The sequence below is a fragment of the Branchiostoma floridae genome, chromosome 16 (assembly GCF_000003815.2).
Source record: "Branchiostoma floridae strain S238N-H82 chromosome 16, Bfl_VNyyK, whole genome shotgun sequence".
In the NCBI taxonomy this organism is placed as follows: domain Eukaryota; kingdom Metazoa; phylum Chordata; class Leptocardii; order Amphioxiformes; family Branchiostomatidae; genus Branchiostoma; species Branchiostoma floridae.
This window is the reverse complement of record NC_049994.1, coordinates 13,483,990-13,496,793: the sequence shown is the minus strand read 5'-3', so window position 1 is coordinate 13,496,793 and position 12,804 is coordinate 13,483,990. Positions and strand designations below refer to the sequence as shown.

At 42.4% G+C, this 12,804-nt stretch overlaps 1 protein-coding gene across 1 annotated transcript; it reads left to right on the top strand.

Moving 5' to 3' along the window:
* The first annotated feature begins 580 nt into the window (after window positions 1–580).
* Window positions 581–11,488, top strand: LOC118432788 (organic cation transporter protein-like). Its single transcript, XM_035844408.1, has 12 exons — window positions 581–921; window positions 4,464–4,599; window positions 5,706–5,809; window positions 6,507–6,661; window positions 7,263–7,431; window positions 7,800–7,935; window positions 8,328–8,437; window positions 8,799–9,013; window positions 9,188–9,202; window positions 10,128–10,221; window positions 10,595–10,804; window positions 11,332–11,488. The coding sequence occupies exons 1-12, from the start codon at window positions 650–652 to the stop codon at window positions 11,486–11,488; spliced, it is 1,773 nt and encodes a 590-aa protein (XP_035700301.1). The 5' UTR covers window positions 581–649.
* Window positions 11,489–12,804: the final 1,316 nt, after the last annotated feature.

Genomic DNA, 12,804 nt, shown 5'->3' with positions numbered 1-12,804 from the left:
AATCACCGCCCAGTCAACAAACTTGCACTTATCATACTAGCGACCAGGACTAGAAGATTTAACCTGCTTGGTTGGATGTTGGACTGCAGGTTGAAACTTTAACTATGACCCAGTTTCCTGACGGCTATCAATTGGAACATCCCAGTTGGGAATTAAGGCCACATTGCTGAGTAATTAGCATAAATAATGCATGTACAAAGTAGAGTTTGTGTGTTTTAAGTAGTCATCAATAACAATTAGCTCACCAGTCTTTCCGTATCTAGTGTCAGATCAACAACGTTACCTGGTATCAATCAAAAGGACATGATGGCCAAAATTAAAAGACCAATGAAATTAGACAGACATGACATTAAAGTTCCTTAAACATTTTGACAATAACGAAAAGAGGATTCTATAACGTTAAAGTAATTCTAAAACAAAAAGCAAAGGTCATATGATATGGCGAGTATATATCATAGATCATGTGACCCAAACTTTTATATCTCTCCGGATGGCAAACCCTTCAACTCCAATTAACGAAGTCATCACTCCCAAAGGAGAATCGTTATAAGTTGCAAGGTTTGGGGCAGTTCTTCCAGTTCACGCGCTTCAACGTTAACGGACTTGAGAATGGTTTTCGTCTCAGTCTAGTTGTACAAAGCAGAAAAAAATGGTTGATTACGACAAAATCCTCGAACATGTCGGTGAGTTAGGAACTCACCAGAAGAAGATGTGCTTCTTCGTGTATCTCCCGATGATGACGATGGGGATGCACACCATGGCGATGGTGTTCCTGGCGGCCACGCCGGCGCACCGGTGCAGGGCGCCCGAGGGGGCCGTGCTGGCGACTCGGTACAACTGGAGCGAGCCCGAGCTGCTCAACATGACCATCCCGTGGACAGAGGACGATGATGGGAATCCGGTACGAAGCAGCTGCGAAAGGTGCGTGAGATCTTCTGGTCAATTTTTATGATCTTAGGCTTGATAGTCTTCTCTCTCGCTCTCTTTCTTGTCTCTTTCTCTCACCTTGCCCCTCTCTCTCTTTCTCTCTCTCTCTACATATATATATATATATATATATATATATATATATATATATATATATATATATATATATATATATATATATATATGGATGTATATATATGTATGTATGTGGATGGTTTGAGTGTATGTGTACCGTGTGTCTGTATGTATGTGTGTGTGTGTATGTGTGCGCGCGCGCGAATATCGTCAATATGTATCAGATGTTGCTGTTCCTTTTCAACTCAAACCAGGTACTGTTCCATCTGAAAGACTTTTCAGCCATAAAATGCATATGCACTATTGGTTGTTTTAACTAGCGGGGAGAAAAATTTCACCATTTTTCTTGAAAGTTTTGTATTCTTTTCCACAATCGACAGCTTGGCAGCCACTGTAGAACAGAAATAGAAACTTTGATAAATACTGAGTAAATCATACCGAAAAATCAAGCAATGGATTAGATTTGCACAACAATTTTCATTTGAATAAACTTTGATTTTTCGTTTAAGCCCGCCGGGCCCCCGTTAGGTCTATATCACTCTAAAAAATTTGCCAACTTCACCGGATATGCTTTCAATACAGGTAACATGTCAGTGAACCCAGTCACCCATGCATGAAAGCTGTAAACATCAAGAGAAACCTCTCACACAGAAAACATATCTTTCTTCACAAACATAGGATGGCAGTGCATGGCTCGTAGCCTTGTTATCAAAACACCAGGCCATGTTTTTGCGCATTGATACTTGCCAGCCCCCAGTATGAAATGTTTATGCCACCATTTTATTGCCTACTGAGACTGAAAGTCTGGTAACCTGGTCACCAACCCTTCGCAAGCCCGACCGGGGTCTCCTCGGTACTATTATCGAGCCAGCTGTCTCTCAGGGCCCGGCGAATTCCCCTGGAAAGGTTCAAGTCCCGTTAAGCTAAGGGCACAACCCGCCGTACGTGCAGTTTGTCCGTACGTTTTTTTGGGGGGGAGGGGGGAGGCCACGTCCGCCACGTATTTCTAAAAACGTGGGGAACGACTGGCAAGAGCAAGGAGGGAGTACGTCAACGCACGGCACACAAAGTCTTGCCTGAACGTATTTTAGTTCCAAAATCCGTCGGATTCCCTACATGTTCGCACGGAGGCGGTACTTACCACTTACGGATCCCAAAAGATTGCCCACGTTATGGCACGTAGACAGCACGTATTTGCACGTACGGCGGGTTGTGCCCTTAGCTTAAGCGTCCCATGGCTCTTTAACAGCCGAAGGCTCGACATTACACTTGGTCACACTTTCCAAACCGATCGGTTTGTTTGAGGGAAACAAAAATTAAATGTTGTTTATAAACAAATATACACAAATCACTCCCATGAGTTTCTTTTCCATTTTATGTATTTTGTTGTCTTTACTATCATGTTTTTCGTTCCTGCAAACCGGTCACGGTTTAGAAATGTGCGACTGGTGACGAGGGTAAGAGTTCAGGTCAAAAGATAGGAATCTCTGATCAAACATTAGGTAATAGAATGGTTACCACAAACTCAGTTGATAGACAACAGGCCAATGGTACTGGGCCAATTTCTTGTTTGTTCTCTGTGGCTTTTCACGAAACAGTTCAGGCATGCGCACATCGCATAATTTTGTGCGAATATGTCTAGGATCCCGTAATTGACCAGAAAGCGCGTACTTGAATCTGCCTCGGTCAAATCTAGATCTAGAACCGTCTAGATTTCTGCCAATTTTCTGGCGTTCGTTGAAATTTCTAACTTTGCCTCTAGTACCAGTTAACTACTTGATGTTGACTTATCATTACAGATTGATGATTACAAGCAAGTTATTCAGGGATCCAAAATTGTATCACAACTGTTGGTCAGGTCTTTATTCTTTAAAAAAACATTAAATGTTTCCTCTTTTTTTCACTCAAATACGGAATATGATTGTTTCCTGCGCCATGGTGACTAAAGCAACAAAGCTGAAATTTGCCACGAGCAGGAGACGTAGTATCATGAGAGCTTTTTCTTAAGTTAAGGTCTCATTGATGTATTACTCCGAGTGGGTACCCTAAACGAGATCCGAGCCAAATAATAAACGGCTGCATGGACGCGTGTTTTTAGCGGTGAGAAATTCCCTTTTAGCCAGCGAAACTGATATCAAAACTTAGATTGGTAAAAGCTTGTTTGTAACTGAAGAAATTAGCAGGTAAAGTTTTGTAGACGCGCGCTAGGTCGGAGGTACACAGTCCTGGGTTCTGAGTGATGCGGTTGTACACTAGAAGCAAAAAAGTGCCTTTTGTGGGGATTGACTAATCGTAGTTTGTAATCGCTATAAAAAAGAACTGGTGTCTATTTGACGTTGGCAATGTTTTCCCACGATATAGGGTAAATGTGCTCAACATAGAATGAATCTGCTAAAATTTCACGTAGCTTCATTATGAACGCGCCCGTTTAAACCACGAATTATAACATAGAAGTCTATCGGAAGAAGAAACTCATCAATATGACCTTAAACATGGAACAGTTTTTGTTTGACTTTACTCTCTCTTTCATTTGCATAACGAAACTTTTGTATAGGAAAGGGTTTATATCAATAATTCTGTGGAGAAAAGTGACATTCTATGTACGAGACTGGCCTATTTCCGGCAAAGGAATGGCAATTAGTGGAGCAATTACTTTTTATTCCACATAATCATCTAATGGAGTGTCATAAACGTGGTACAACAGGTTTCATCCACTGGCTGATCAATAAAATTATCTTCACAGCTTAATAGATTATTGATGGCGCTAATGGAAATCTAAATTTCTTAAGTGTTACAAGCCACCATGCATGGGTATAAGAGTGGCCTACCTCCGGTAACAGAAACCTCCCGACTTCCTGCGCTATGTCTTCGCTTATTTTGAACCCGAAAGTGTTCTGTATAGTCAGTCTCCGCTGTGTCCATCTTTCAATTTGTCATTGATCAACATCACTTTTGTATCAAAAGTGCCTGTGTTGAAAACAAAGTTAATTTAACTGTAATGCTGATTAGAGATCGTACATTGTACAATTGGTGAAGTCGAAACGAAATACGTTTCATTAGGGCTGAAAGAAACAGGCTTTGAAACAGTTATCCCGAGCTTTCAATCTCTCTCTCTCTATATATATATATATACATGTAGATAAAACACATCATGTTTTACTAAAATCGCAAAGCCCACTTATCTATAAAAACGTCGAAATTTCCATTTGCCAATGCCTTCGAAGGAGAAGTCATTCCCAATCAATGTACATAGAAATTATCAGAGATCTATAGACTAGATGTTCATCGTATATGTCTGTAGTATTAACTCTGTTCCCTTGCAATTATACTTCGGACATGAGTTTGTAACACAAGAGAGTATGTAACACAAGAGACATAAGATGATAACTGCATCGCTATCCGTAACCACACATGAACATTTACCCAGTTATGTCCTCACCTGCACGATTTGTTTGGTACAGGTACGATTTGAAACTCCCTTCCAATGGCGATCTGAACGACACATTCGATGTGATGTCGTCCAACCTGACTACGAAGCCGTGCGATGCCGGTTGGCACTACGACCAGAGCCAGTACAAGTCCAGTATCACCATGGAGGTATGTCTCAATATTCAGATCTACTTCGGTGCCTAATATCTAATGTTAATTGCTTGTTATTTGCGCTTGTTCATTGCTGTAATGTACTGGTCACAATATCAGCTAGGTAGCTGCCTAGTGTCCACATTGTATTGTGCTTGTTGCAACTCAAAGTAAGTCAACGGTCAAAGGATTTTCGCAGATGACGAAAGTTGTCCGTTGTGGGCCATCGTACTTGATACATGTCGATCATGTATCAAGTATGATGGCCCACAACAACAATATGTCAACGATGTCATCTTTTACTTATGGCGAAAAAGATGTATTGGCTACCTCCGCTAAACGTATTGAACTGCTGTTGTGCTTATGATTTCATTTTTAGTTCTTTGTTGTTTTACAACGAGTATCTCAATTTTCAGTGCGAAATTGTCGAATGTGAAATTGAAAAACTACCTGTCCGACAGAGATAAAAATGATTTGATTTAAAAATGATTGATTTTATAGTGCCTGTCTCGCTCTATCACATTATAAAGTCATCGCATGACCCTTTATTTATCTTGATTGATTATGATTTAATAAACACGGTTTCCAAGCGATAAAGGATACAAAATTGGGCCAATAAAGGAACACTTATCGCCTAAAATTACCTCATATCCTCCTTGGGAATCGGTCCCTCTTGGCACTTGAAAATAAACGTTTAATTTCCGACAGATAATATCGTTTTTTATGCTTTTCTGTCTTAAATCGTTCGATGAGCGGAAAATTGTCATCCCGGTGAACAAATATTTTATATGTTTTACTGTGGTATGGGCTATAGTGGCATGGTTTTCTGTGACCATATTAGGGAAAAGAAACCTACCTACATATCAGAATTTTACGCCTCTTTCATCGTTTGATGACTTTTTGCTTTTGATAAACTTATAATGATTTTGATAGTACTTTGATCTGTACTATTGGGATCATGTTATGCTCATGCTATGTTTTTTTTTATGTTTGCTTTTATACTTCTTATAAACGACAAGTAAGGTTTGGGTTTTAATCGTTGACATTTTGCAGTATGTACTTAACGAGAATCATGCTGGAAAAGTCCAATCTCAAACTAAAACTCGGCACAACTATTCTAACAGAGTGACATCGTGTGCGGGAACAAGTATCTGGCCAAGATGGCGCAGTCCATCTACATGGTGGGATTCCTGGTCGGCTCGCTCGTCTTCGGAGACATCTCTGATCGGTAAGGCGTCGGTTTATAAAAAGTTAAAGTTGACCGTACATCTGTAACAGATCCATTTGTGTAGATGGGCATCACGCATTTGTGCACGCCACTACAGCAGGGGGCTAGTCTGCTGGTAGTGATGTGTGTTTAACTCCTATGCTCTTCCTCATTGGTGCTGAGTGCTAAGCAGAGAAAGCAGTATGTACCATTTTTAAAGTCTTTGAAAATGGAGGAACTGTTTTGTGCTTTTTGTTTGTCTTGGTGTGTGTTCAAGTTTGTTCCTGTTGAGCCGTGTCAAAGTTTGTTTCTACGTTGAGTTAACGTTGTAACCAGAGACAGGTAGGATGCGAAGGTTGAACTGTCCTGCGTTCGATCAAATTTCTTAGGCAGGCTTGCAGGAATTGCATGTTGGCACATTCCAAAAGTAAGAAACCCGATGATGGCATGTGCCAATGAGTGAAGCATGTAATGTATGAAATGGACATGAATGTGTTATGTTATATCTTGTCAGGAAATCTATTATCAAAAACTCGAAATATTCCACGTAGGTCTTCCATTTCATTAGGTTCGGCATGTAGGAGGCACTTGGACTGCCTGGCGGATACTTAGAATGTTGTTTGAATATCACAGTTATTCACATTTGCCAAAATTGAACACTTTCGAATTGAAATTTAGAGGGTGTCTTACAGAGCAGAGTTTAAATGTGTTGTTTCAGATTCGGCAGGAAAGTCGTCTTCTTCGCTGTAGTCGCCATGCAGTGCTTCTGTGGCATAGCTTGCTCCTTCGCGCACAACTACATTGCCTTCGTCGTGCTTCGTTTCTTCATCGGAGCCGCCGGAGTCGGGGCCTACGTCACCAGCTTCGTCCTCGGTAATTTCCGTCGAAATGACGTCATATGATAGGAATGAAATGACGTCATGAATGGAATCGGTGGGAGTCCTAACCAATCACAAATCAGTAATGTCTTCTCCCTGGGAGTCCTGACCTATCACTAATCAGTAATGTATTCTGCCTTGGAGTTCTGACCAGTTATAGATCAGCACCGTTTCTTTCCCTGACCAATCAAATATCAAAAATTTTCTTTCCCTTGAGGTCCTGACCAATCACAAATCAGCAATGTCACTATTCAATTACGTCACATGCAATTTAGAATGTGCAAAGACGGTCTCTTCTGAGACGAAATATCAAAAATAATGTTTTATCATAACCTTAGTGTTTTTTTAGACACACAAATTAGCATTCATCTTCACAAGAGCTCGTCTTCGTGTTAACTTTGGTCCCAAGCTTGTTTTGAAAACTGGCTGGAAATACATCGTCTTGAAAATCCTGTTCCAAATAAATCCACATGTCATGCCTTGCATGCCCCAGGGCCCCGAATGTTGAACAGTTTGTCCAAGGAGCTAAGATGTCTTCAGCACATAATAACAGCGAAGTTACGATGATTGCTCTCTCTATTGAACCACGCACACAGTGTCGGAAGTTGTGGGGCCGTCCAAGCGCACGCTGGTGGGCACGCTGGAGTACTGCTGCTTCGTGCTGGGGTACATCATCATGGGCGGGATAGCCTACTTCGTCCGGACCTGGTCCATGTTACAGCTCATCATCTCTCTACCCGGGGTAGTCTGGCTCCCGCTCTGGTTGTAAGTAGCTTACAATTTCTTGTGTGAGAGATAGTGTGCGTGTATGGTTGCAACTTACAGCCCTATGTTCCGACACCCCTAACCCTAATTAAAGATAGGGGGCGTCAGAACATAGGGCCGTCCCCTTTGTTGTGCTGTGTAACTCTCTGTCTCTGTGTGTGTGCGTGTGTGTGTGTGTGTGCGTGTCTGTATGTGTGTGTGTGTGTGTGTGTGTGCATGCGCGCATGTGTGTTTTGTGTGGCATGTGTGCTCTTTCATAGTTTTCAACTTAACAGCCATTGTATACTAGTACTTATATAGGTTACCATTAGCAAAACCCTCACCATCGCAATGCGTACACTTGTATTTGCAAAAATCCTTACTTTCAGTTTGGTGACGGAGTCTCCCAGATGGCTGCTGGCCAAAGGCCGTACGGACGAGGCTCGCGCCATCGTGGAGAAGATGGCGGAAAAGAACGGTGTGGACTTTCCGGAGGCCCTGTGGAATGATATGCTGAAAGAAGAGGTGCTGTTAAGAATATGCTAGACAAAATATCACTCCGCTTACATAACCACGAGCTAATAGTACAATATAAACGTTAAATGAGTCTTTTACACGCGAACAGTATTGTTTGCCTGTGAGTGGATAGTGTTCAGCACCAAGGACAGGCGTGTTTACCTGTGTGTGGTTGGTCTTCAGCACCAAGGACAGGAATGTTTACCTGTGTGTAAATGATGTTCAGCACCAAGTACAAATATGGGAGGTAGGCTCAGGTAGCCATAAGAAATCCCGGCCACTCCTATCCCCGACCGAGACCTCTGCTTGACAAATAGAGATTCTATGGGTAAATCGCCCGTGCGTAGTTCTCATCAAACTCAAAGTCGTTCTGATCTCGATATTCTTACTCTATCATTCAGGACGAGCCGGACCCTGAAGAGCCGGAGAAGCCAGCCTACTTCTACTCTGTCCGTGACCTCGTGCGCACTCCCAACATGGCCAAGAAATCCGTCATCATCTTCATCAACTGGTAAGAACGTTCGTTAGATGTTTTACGTTCGTTTATGTCCCCTTTCGACTGAGGGCGGTGGCAGTTGAGAAGCCATTCTCAGCGACCAGAGCTCTCAATAGCAAATAAAGTTCATTGATAAAGAAGTTTTTATCTTTAACAAACTGTATGTTGTTACTCTCCAGGTCTAAGATGCGGCTCCGGCTGTTTTGACGTATCTTGAGGCATTTTTATCGGGCTTTCTACTTTAACCGCTTTTTTTTCATTTCCGCTATAGCTAGTAAAACACGAATAGAACGGTACAAAATAGAAAACACGTCAAAAACAGCCAGAGCCGAACCTTTGCTTAGAGAGTAATATACTGTGTCTATTTTTCTGACAGGGCCGTCATCACCATGGTCTACTACGGCCTTTCCCTCAACACCTCGAGTCTGGGAGGGGACGACTACGTCAACTTCACGGTGTCCGGGTTGGTGGAGTTCCCCGCCCTGGCCGTGTCCATGTTCCTGGTGGATCGGTGGGGCAGACGGCCTGCTCACTGCCTGTTCATGATCGGCGGAGGCCTGGCCTGCATTTCTGTACTCTTCGTACCAAAAGGTGAGATAGTAAATGTTAGATGATATTTCCTGATTTTTCGTTCCGTAAATTAATTTTTTTCGGAAATTGCACAAAGGGAATTGTGAATAATGTATTCATGAATGAATGAAGGACGGAAGAATAAATGAAGGAATAAATGAAGGAATGGATGAAGGAAGTAAGGTAGCTAAAAAGGATATGTCTGGGTTGGTGGAGTTTCCCGCGCTCGCCGTGTCCATGTTCCTGGTGGATCGGTGGGGCAGACGGCCTGCTCACTGCCTGTTCATGATCGGTGGTGGCCTGGCCTGCATTTCTGTACTCTTTGTACCAAAAGGTGAAATAGTATGGTTGATGATATTTTCTGGTATTCCGTTCCGTAAATAATATTTTCCGAAATTGCAAAAAGGAGTTGTGAACAATGAAGGAAGGAAGGGAGGTAGAAAGGAAGGAAGTTAGGAAGGAATGACGGAAGGAAGGATGGAAGGAATAAATGAAGGAATATTTGAAGGAAGGAAGGTACTAGTAGCTAAGAAGGATGTGTCCGGGCTGGTGGAGTTCCCCACGCTCGCCGTGTCCATGTTCCTAGTGGACAGGTGGGGCAGACTGCTCACTGTCTGTTCATGATCGGCGGAGGCCTGGCCTGTATCTCCGTCCTCTTCGTACCGAAAGGTGACATAGTATGGTTGATGATATTTCCTGATATTCCGTTCCGTAATAAATATTTTCTGAAATCTCAAAATGGGGGTTGTGAATGATGAATGAATGAACACATGAAATGAAGGAATGGATGAAAAAAGGAAGCTAGGAATGATGTACATTGAAATAGAATGATCATATGAGTCTTCTACAGAACTCTGCAACAGATCTGAGTCTGCTTACAGATGTGCCCTATGTGGCAGAGACTGTCATTCTCGTATAGGACTGTTGAGCCACAGTCGACGCTGTAGGGCTGATATCAAATAGGATTTTACCATGGTCAATATTGACCGAAGAAGGCCATATATAGTCTACTACACCACACACCACTATTCTAGTAATTGATGTTGACGCTTTGCTTTTATCGTGAATATAGTGTGCAGATAGATTTTACTGTCTTATTTATTATCTTTTTTTGGTACAGATTTGTCCATCGTAGCGACGGTCCTCGCTATGACGGGGAAGTTCGGCATCTCCGGCAGTTTCAATGTCATCTACATCTGGTCTGGAGAGCTCTATCCTACCGTTATCAGGTGAAGACCGACGGTTACTGATATATCAGTGTTATAGAAGAGTTTCTGCATGCTTTTTATTCTGTGAAGTGCACGGAGTGGGTTATCACCATCCAATGTTAATCCTTGCCGGCCCACTCTAATCGAACTTTGAGCGTTGTCGGTAAATCATTTTTGAAGCATCCTGTAGAAAACCTGTAAGATATTGGCACGAAAACTAGTCATCTCGCTCTTGGTAGTTAAACATTGCAACACCTAATGAATGTTGCATCAATACGACATGCTTGCCAAGGCACGGCTTATGCGAAGATCTGACGAAAGGTAGTGGATGTCACTGAATGATGATGCATTTTCTCGCGCCTTTCAAACTCTATCCTTTTCCTTTCTCCCGAAGAAACCTCGGGATGGGTGTAGCCTCCATGTGGGCCCGAGTCGGCGGTATCGTCTCCCCCTTCATCGCCCTGTCCATGGACCTCTGGGGGCCTCTGCCCTACATCATCTTCGGCGGGCTGGCCCTTGTAGCAGGTGTTCTGTGCCTGATTCTACCGGAAACGTTGAACTTTCCTCTGGCTCAGACCTTGGAAGAAGCCGAGGCTTTCGGAAAGTAAGTTACTGCCTGAACGAATAGGCCTACTTTTTTGCAGTCGTTTACATTCATAGATGTACCCTAGGTTGGTCACAAATTGCTTTCTTAAACACGAAAATGAACAACAACCTGCAAAGTATGTGTCCAGAAAGCAGCAGACATTTTGGATTGGAAGGCAGTATGGGTAAGGTGGTGAAATCTGCCATCTCTGCCCTCTATACATTTTGTCGGAGAAATGATACTCTCCAAGCAGAGGTTTGGCTCTGGTTGTTTGTTTTTTTACGCGTTTTAGGCGTTTTTGTCATTCTTTCTATTTTGTACTGTTTTCTTCATGTCCACCAGCCATACTCTCCAAGGAAAGGTTCGGACATAAAGAAAACAGTACAACATAGAATGCCTGGCAAAAACGCATAAAACACGAAAAAAACGCAGCCGAACTTCTGCTTGGAGAGTAGAGAAATGAGAGAGTTAGACTTTACGTGTGTGACAAGCACTATCTCGCAAGTTCATTATTTGTCTTTACTTAAACGTGCCAAATCTTGCAGGGGTGGGTCGTTCTGTTGTCCGACATCGTCTGTCAACGGCCCAGAGGATGACGGGAAGGCCCAGGAGATGATACCAGCGGTGTCTAACCATGATCCTCCGCGCGAAGACGAAGCAGAAAACTCCGCGCCAAATGGAAATGGTCCGACAATGGTTTAGGGATAGCCTGACAAAATTACACTTATAGCAGGATTTCTATTGGTCAGGCCTGCAGAAGCTGGTGGCTTGATGGCCAACATCTCAAAGTCATCGTGATCCTGTTGACTTATGCATATTGAATTGAAAAAATAGACCAATCATTGTCAGGCTAACTATCTGTTACTATGGTGAGTAGAATCTGTGATTACTGCTTGTGATCTATACGGACAGAGAATCCTTAGCTCCTATTGGAGATATAGTGGTAAAGAAACCTAAGCTCCTGTGGATAGTCCTGGAAATGGTTCTCTGGTCTTCACTCTAGTCAGAGGTTTAGGCCACAAGCTGTCACAACAAGAGATTTTTCAACGAATGTTAGGTTTAGGGAGTACTTTCTCTGCGTAATAGAGTGTTGGTAGTCACGTGACCGTCCATGACGTATGCATTCATTGTCCGCCATGTTGGTTGATTAAACTGATGCGTGCAGAGTCGTTGTATGGAAAAAATGTTATGAACATGAGATTTCATTGTACTTCAACAAACCTGTTTTTGCCTCTGCATATTTAGAGTGAAAAGGACAGTGAGGTTTTATATCATTCAGATCGTGCGTGCACACAGCTTTCTCTCAATTGAATTTGTAAGCATGACGTAAGCACAGCAGGTGTGACGTACCCATGTTTCGATGACGTGTTTGATGTGTGTCGTATATAGCGAACAATATGATTGATAATATCTACCGTCGGCTTTTTCATGCAACCAAGCACAAGCTAGGGAAATGTATGCAGCATATGTACAACAAGCATAGCTTGTACTCCAATAACAGCGCAACTGTCTGTAGTGTAATGAAAATAGAATAGAATAGACGATGACGGCGATTCTGTCATAGATTGTAGATTGTACCATGAAGCTCTCCCATTTCGTGTACTCGAATATAACAGACTAAGAATGCACATTTCTAATGTGCGTAGGAGTAGACATTTACCTTCCCTTATAGATCAACTTATTGATCTGATATTTACATACGCTACGAAGCGGAGAGAAACTGTAGTTCGGCCATGTCTGATGTGTACGTAGCCCATTGGGGCATGAAGTTACAATAAAGGACTTCATTCAATGTTCCCCTATATTGAATCAGGAGATTCTTTGTATGTCGTCAGTGTAGCACATGTCTCCAAGCAGATGTTGGAAGGAAAAATCGGAACGCCGTTTTCTTGTGTCCAACAATCTGACAGTTAACGTTACATGAATAAGTGGGTCAATATATGTTCATTATCAAACTACCTGTTCATATAAATATTTTTTCTATCATTCACCAAGAATGTTTGTATAGCGCCCTTGTG